Source organism: Serinus canaria, chromosome 2 (assembly GCF_022539315.1).
Source record: "Serinus canaria isolate serCan28SL12 chromosome 2, serCan2020, whole genome shotgun sequence".
Classification (NCBI taxonomy): Eukaryota; Metazoa; Chordata; class Aves; order Passeriformes; family Fringillidae; genus Serinus; species Serinus canaria.
Window position 1 is genome coordinate 31670582 of NC_066315.1, and position 7317 is coordinate 31677898.

At 45.5% G+C, this 7317-nt stretch overlaps 1 protein-coding gene across 3 annotated transcripts in view; it reads right to left on the reverse strand.

The window, feature by feature from the left end:
• Nucleotides 1-5408, reverse strand: part of CDCA7L (cell division cycle associated 7 like) — an 18728-nt gene extending 13320 nt beyond the window's left edge. For all 3 annotated transcript variants that reach the window (XM_018909494.3, XM_018909495.3, XM_050971106.1), the window contains exon 1: nucleotides 5331-5408. In XM_018909494.3, coding sequence (XP_018765039.3) covers nucleotides 5331-5390 — 60 coding nt within the window. In that variant the 5' untranslated portion in view covers nucleotides 5391-5408. The remainder of the gene's footprint in view (nucleotides 1-5330) is intronic.
• Between the last annotated feature and the right edge of the window lie 1909 nt (nucleotides 5409-7317).

Consider the following 7317-nt stretch of genomic DNA (forward strand, 5'->3'; position numbering starts at 1 on the left):
GGAAGCTCATTCTCTGAAAGTAATGTAGCTGCAAAAGTTCTACTTCCATTAAAACAGCAAGCAGTACCTTCACCAAAGCATCACTCTCTGAAATAAGTTACAGTAAAGGGTGAACATAAGCCTAATTTTATTCTTGTTCTGACCTTATAAAGCTGATGTAGGCTGATGCAAAACCAACTTACTGGAGCAAGAGTAAAATTCACCTCTGAAAAACTGACCCTCTCAGGCCAATAATGGCATGATCCAAAGTACAGTTGCTAAAGTCATGCTGTCCATATCCAAACCCCTCTGAATACTCCCTCACTCCTACCTCCCACAGCGAACATCCAGAATCTACTTCTGTTGCTGTGACAGAATTTACTCAGTACAGAGTGGTGCTAAAACTGAAAGATTGTGCATGTTAATGGAAAAACATACAAGGAGCTGAGAGTCTCCCTGCTATGAATAAATTGCTTCCAGGAGCCACTGCATTAGTTCTTGTGCTAATGTACAGCTGAGTTAGCCACTGCTGTGATTACTATATGCCTGATTTCTTCTTCTTCATCTGCTGCTTCTGCATCTGCACCAGAGGAGTCATTATGAGGCTGTAATTACTGATTTTGAACAACAACAAAAAAATTCTTTCCCAGTAGGAGACTTAATTTTTTTGTATTCCCAAATTCTGTGGTACTGGTACTGATTTAAATAACTTACTGTAGAGCTCCAAGGATTTTTAGTTTGTGACTTGCTCCCCATAGCCTGACTAGGAAGAATCTCAATTTGGTCACTGATGAGTCCCTGTTTTACCAGAAGGGCTTACGTTAATAACAGAAACTGACAAAGTGGACATACTCCAGTTTAGAAAGGGCAGCCTCACAGTGAATCTTGATTAGCATTCTGCACCTGAAATTGTAAGCCAAATTTATTTCCAAGAAAAGTCCACTGACATAAAAGACAAGCTTGCAGCAAACATCTCTGGCACGACGGGTTCATTCACTGTCGTTTACTGTGCAGACCTGGAAGCCACAGACATTTCCATCTTCAACTTTCAATTAAAATACATTCTGAAACTGATTTACAATCAGTATCAGAGCCTAGGATTTCCACTCTTCTCAACAAATTATTACACATCAAGAAAGAAAATACATATTTGTCTAAACCGAAATGTCAAAATGTTGATCTATTTAAAATACCTGTAAAACACAGGCACTCCAGGAGAGGATCTTTTTGCCACTAAACCCTAAAAAAGTCATGAATGCAGAGATGTGATGAACATTGCAAGCTTGCTCAGGGAAAATATTTCAACATGAATAGACCACAATGGACTGCTGAAATGCTGCAGATGTGAGAAATATTGTCTTTTAAATATACCTCTTAAAAAGGCTAAATACCAAAAGTCTAGTAAAAGCTGGAAATAATTCCCAGCTGCTGAAAAAAATCAGTCTTATTTCTGGTAGGAAGCTTTACATCTATTGAACTCATTTATTTGTGCACATACAACACACTTAGTTGTTTAAAACCCCTACAAGGTACTATTCAAAAGCATCAGCAAACTTCCTTCCTACAGATGGCACGCAATCCAACAACTGCCAGATTAACAAATCCTATGTTTCTGCAGAAGTTGTCCAAAGCTCAAGACATCCACATCTCTCAGGTTTTCCTTCTCTAAATTAGACAAAATACCACCAGTACACCCAGGAGCACACTGGGATGTTCTGGGCTGCATGGAGAGCCCATTCCCACAGAAACAGGGGCAAGCAGCTGGTATGTGCCTGTGGAGGCTGGCAGGTCTGTCACCAAGGGCAGAGAGTGACAGAGGCTGGTAGGGTTGTCAAAACTGTTTCAGTCACAAGAGCTATTGAAAAATAAAGAACCCAAGGTCCCCAGCAGTCACAAGAATATTTTTCCAAGCACTATCCCCATGAATTCCACCATGTTAGGCAAGGAAGAAAAGCCCAAGGTGAGCTGCTTTGCTACCCACATCAACAGGAAGAATTTTCATGTTTCAATTGAAAAAGCAATTTTCCTGATACCAAAGCCAGAAAAGATGCAACTTGCCCGGTAGGCTGTGAGGAGAGAACACTTGCCTGCATGCAAACCAGTGCATTTGGTGGGAAGCATGTTATTTCTACAGCATTGACTTCCATGTTTAATTTTTTTAAGGCTTATTTGCACACATCACTTCCCCTGCCAATTGTCACACTAGCACATTCTTCTCCAATGGTGATGTATCAGGAGAACCTACAGCATGAGAAAGCAGGGCTAGATGTAGTTCTTCATTTTTGCTCCTACCATGGGGAAAAAATCAATTGGGCTGTGTTCTCTTAATTCAACTTAGCACAATGTATGGGCATTCCTACTCAAAGCAGAGGACAGACAAGTTCAGTCACGTTCAAACTCAGTCAGACTGAAATAACCAAAGTTTAATCCCAAGCAGATACTCACACAAACCAAACCCGGGCAAAGTCATACCTTCAGCACATGCTGGAAAGCCTCTTGACTTGTTCCAGGTTCAGTCCAGAAGCCAGCCTAAGGCACACCACCCAAGGGCACTGCATTTGGCTCATACCTCAAAGGAAAAACTGAACAGGGAAGCACTCCAAGGCTGACAATTGTGGGCAGCGCTACAAGAACAGAGGGGCCCAGCCAGAATGTCAAGAGGTGCCAGACCAATAAACCAGAACTAGGCGGAAGTCAAGACCCTGGTTTTTCCACTGGAGTCAAAAAGGCGAACAACACTCTTAAAGCTTAATTTTAAGCATCATACAAATGTGTAAAAAGACATGGAAAGCATAGAGATACAAAGCCCCATACTGCAGTGCAAAAGAATTACACAGATTGGATGCATGGCCAAAAAGACTGTCACACAATCAGCCCAAGACTTGTGGGCATCAACAAAATCTAGGAAGGCAAGGAAGATTGCAGATGACCTCCAGGATTTCTCAACGTCATTAAAGCACAATAAGCTGAAATACTCTGGACAATGAAGTGTATTCCTGGCATAAGCAGCAGGAGATGGAAAGACAGTGAGTGTTCTGAAAGAAGAAGGAACAATTGACAGAACAAGGAGTCATCACGCACTTTTATGATCTTTGCAGGAATAATTTGATTCTAAAGTAAAGATGGATTATGCCTGAGCCTTTAATCTGTCACAGCAACAACTCCTGGGACTTTAAGGGTGCCCCTCAAAAGGTTTCACACCAGTAAACCTACTGCTCCATGAAATTTTGGTAAATTCTGCTGTTTTCAGAACAGCCAGCCAAATATGATTTCTATACTGACTTATCTGGACTGGTAATAAGCTAATGTCCATAAAGCTACTTTATCCTCAAATAAGGAATGCCCAAGTATCATAATTACATGGAAATCATTTAAAATGTTACCTTCCATAGGCAGGTGACATATCTTCCTGGAAACGATTTCCTACTCTTCAAAAATGCTGGTAGTACTGTGAATATCAGCATGCCAGCACATGAACACAATCAACTGCTACTATTTCTTACTTTGTACCATCTAATCTCTCACCAATCGTAACAGTTGTAACAACTATTTCTGAATTTATTCTGCATAATTCAAGAGCATCCCATGGTGATGCCTAATTACTGTTCAAGCCCTGGTATTTCAAGGAAAACACTTTTTTGTACAATACTGTGATGCACCCTAGCTTTGTGCTTGGTCTGCTCAAGTCTAGGACTTGAGTTCAGGCCTTGTGGGTGCAAACACTTAGTCACAGCCAGTGCCCCTTAAACAAGCTCTGTCTACTGAAACTGCTGTGCCAGGACCTGGTAAATCAGACCCCAGGACAGGAAATGGAACTGCAGGTCTTGCAATTCAAAACAGTTTTGTACTGCTGACATCTTCAGCAATTGTTTTTAAATTGGGGTACATACTCACAAGCCAATCTGCCCCTCAGCAGTGACAATCTGTGACTTCAGAGGCAAAGAAACCTTCACCATCACATCCTTCTGGCCCAGCCAGGACTGAACTCACTGCTCACCAATGTATCACAAAGAAGGCAGAGCCAGCAGGTTATGCTCAGACAAAAATAAACTCCCATGAGAAACAGGAAAGCACCGAGAACAGACACTGTCCTTCTGCCCTTTGCTGAGCCTTGAAAGAAACATGATGTGCAGCATTTACCTGTGTACCAGAAAGGGAACTAGTAGACAGCAAGAGTCTTGTGTTACAGCACCAGAGGTGAGAACTGAGTGCCATTTGTGTCTATAGTTAAACAAGGTTGTCCCAAACTCTTTTATAGTGCCCTTATCTTCACACTGCCAACGGAGGGCCTGAGGTCATACAGAGGTGGAAGGTCTTTGCGAAGACAGAGGTTCTAATAAATATTCCAGTGGCTCTATTACACTCCAGTTCCACAGAAACCCCTGTAAAGCTCTAACTTTCTATCAGCAAGAGTTGAATGTGATGCTGAACTTCTCCATGCTCCTTCTCACCACCTGGGAAGCTCAGCATGACTTGAAGAGCCAATTTAGACTACATATAAGAAGAATGGTAAAACACTGGAACAGGTCGTCTAAAGAGCTGGTAGATGCTTCACCCCTGAAGCATATGAATGAAAACATACAAGGTCAGGCTGGATGGTGCTCTGAGCAATCTGATCTAGTTTAAGATGGCAACACTCCTACAAGGAGGTTGACTAGATGAGGTCCCTTCCAATCCAAAGTATTCTACAGTTCTATAGCGATACCACCTCACAAGATGCGAACCATACAATCAGCCTGATGTACCCAAGCATGCGCCCCCAGGCTTGGACCAGACCACAGCCGACGGAAGCACGCCTCTCAGGCGACTCAGATATGTGCTAGCCTTGGCATCGCGGCATTTCAAAAAAAAAAAAAAAAAAAGGAAAAAAAGGGCCAGAATTAAAAATAAATAAATGCATTAGCTATTTCTAAAGTGACATCCTCAGGCTCACAACTAATTAATTGTCAATAACCCACTCCAGCCTTTATTAGAGCCGCTACAAGTCCCAGCACAGCTGCAGATGCCCCACGCCGCTGCTGAGTGTCTCAGGGCCGCCCCGAGGGCGGCTTCCACCCCATTCCCGGCCTTTTACAACCGCGGAGCCGCCGCGCCACGTGGATGGCTCGCGGCGGGACCGCGGGCCGCCCGGTGTCCCGGACAGCGCGCTGCGGCGGGGGCGGTGCGGGCGCACCCGGGGAGCCGCCCCGCCGCTGGCGGTCACTCGCCGGCGCTGGCGGGCAGCTCCTCCGACCCCTAACGCCGCGGGCGGCGGACAAAGGCCGCCGCTACCCCGGGCAAGCGGAAAGCTGCGGGCCGGCTCCCTGCCCCCGCCGCCCGGCCCCGCTTCGCCAACCCGCGGGCCGCCTCACCTTGCCGCGGGTCCCCGCCGCCGCTGCCCCCCGCCGTCGCCGCCGGCCGCGCCGCGCCATGGCCGCCCGCGCTGCCGCGGGGTGAGGAGGAGGAGGAAGGAGCAGGGAGGAGGGGCGCGGGGCGGTGGCGGGGTGGAGCCGCCCGGCAGCGGCGGGAAAGCGGGTAGAGGGACGGGGCACCCCGCGTGGCCTGCCTCGGGGTGGACCAGGGCTGTTTGGATGCTGCTGCGGATCCTCTGGGATCTTTGCTGAACGCTTTTCGCTGGGCGGCAGCTGTTGGTCTGAAAGGGGCAGGCTTTGGAAGGAAATAGGCTTTCATCCTCCAAGTAACTTAAATTGTTTATTTTCGCAATACAGGCAGGGAGTGTAAGCCTCTTGAAAACCTCTGGGGAAAAAATGGGGGGGGGGGGGGCGGGGAAGGAATGATGCCACTTTTCAATCAAAACTGTGAAGTCCAATCATTAGTTCGGCACTGCAGGTTCTAAGCCATGTTCCCAAGTGCCACATCCATATGATTTCTAAGCACTTTGAGGGATGGTGATTCCACCACTTCACTGGGTAGCCTGTTCCAATGCCTGACCACCCTTTACGTGAAGAAACCTTCCCTGTCAGAATCTCAGACCATTTCCTCTTTCCTATGGCTTGTTCCTTGGGAGAAGAGACTGACCCCTATCTCCTTACACCCTCCTTTCAGGTAGTTGAAGAGAATAATAATTTGTCTTCCTGAGCCAACTCTTCTCCAGGATAAAAAACACCAGCGTTCTCAGCCACTCCTCATCAGACTTGTGCTCCAGGTCCTTCACCAGACCCTTCACCAACTCAACTGCCCTTCTTGGGACACTCTCCAGCATCTCAATGTCTTTCTTGTAGTGAGGAGCCCAAAACTGAAAACGGGACTAGATGTGCAACCTCACCAGTGCAAAGTACAGGCAGACTTTAAATGCATTCCCCAGCTTCCCAAATCAAGAGCCTTTAACTTCACTACGAAAGGGATGGGAAGCAGAACTGGTTCCTTGAAACAGCAAGTCAGCAGTTCAAATTTCAAAATATCATGAATGGTGGAAAGTAAGTCTAATCAGAGAAATGTAATTGTAAAAAAGGGAATGTATCAAATTTTAAAGCAATTTTCCTCCACACAAGTTCCCATTTCATCATATTTTCCACTGTGCAGCTAGTAGAAAGAAACACGAACACAAAACCAGGCAAAATATTTTTTCTAGTTTCCTCTGAATAACCTGTATTCCTCAATTGAGAAGTTTAATTTTTATTAAGAACTTAACAATGTTTTATGTGTCCCTTTTTAATCAAGAGTATTGTTACTGCATTAGGTACTTTGTGTTATGATTGCCCAGTAATTCAGTGAGAAAAGCTACCCTTTGAGCAGAGAGGTGCTCCCAAAGTTGTCTGATTGGGTGGGGTGGAAGTCTGTCCCACTTGCAAGTGAATATTGCCTTGCCCAATGTAATGTGAAGCAGGTCCAACTGTTGAGATGGCATTTTCCTGATGCAACTTTGATAATAGAAAGGTACACTTTACAATATGGTTGCAATTATGTTAACTCTCCTGATCAGGGCACATTTTATAAAGTTCTCTTCCCTTTTCCCATCCTTGCATCTGAGTATTTCTCCCTTGAAGGGCTCCCTCTGTCTTGCCAGCATGGCACCCTCACACTTTCTCTGATGGGGCGATTGCCAGCTGTTCATCATGCATCTCAAAAGGATGGACTGTAGGTGGCTCAGAGGGAAGGAGGTCTCTTGGGATCAGCAGTGAAGCACCTCAGTGTTTGCAGTACTGTAAAATAAAAGTGTGTCTTTGCTATCCTCCTTATGGGATTTGAGAAAACAGGAGAGCAATTGATGACTGTCTGAACTGAGAGACCTCAGTATAATGTCTCAGGGTATGTTTCACACCCAGGTTTCTGTCTGGTGTCTTCCACAAGCCCTCTAGTCTGGACAGCTGGAGTAGAACAACAAAATATTCACTTGCT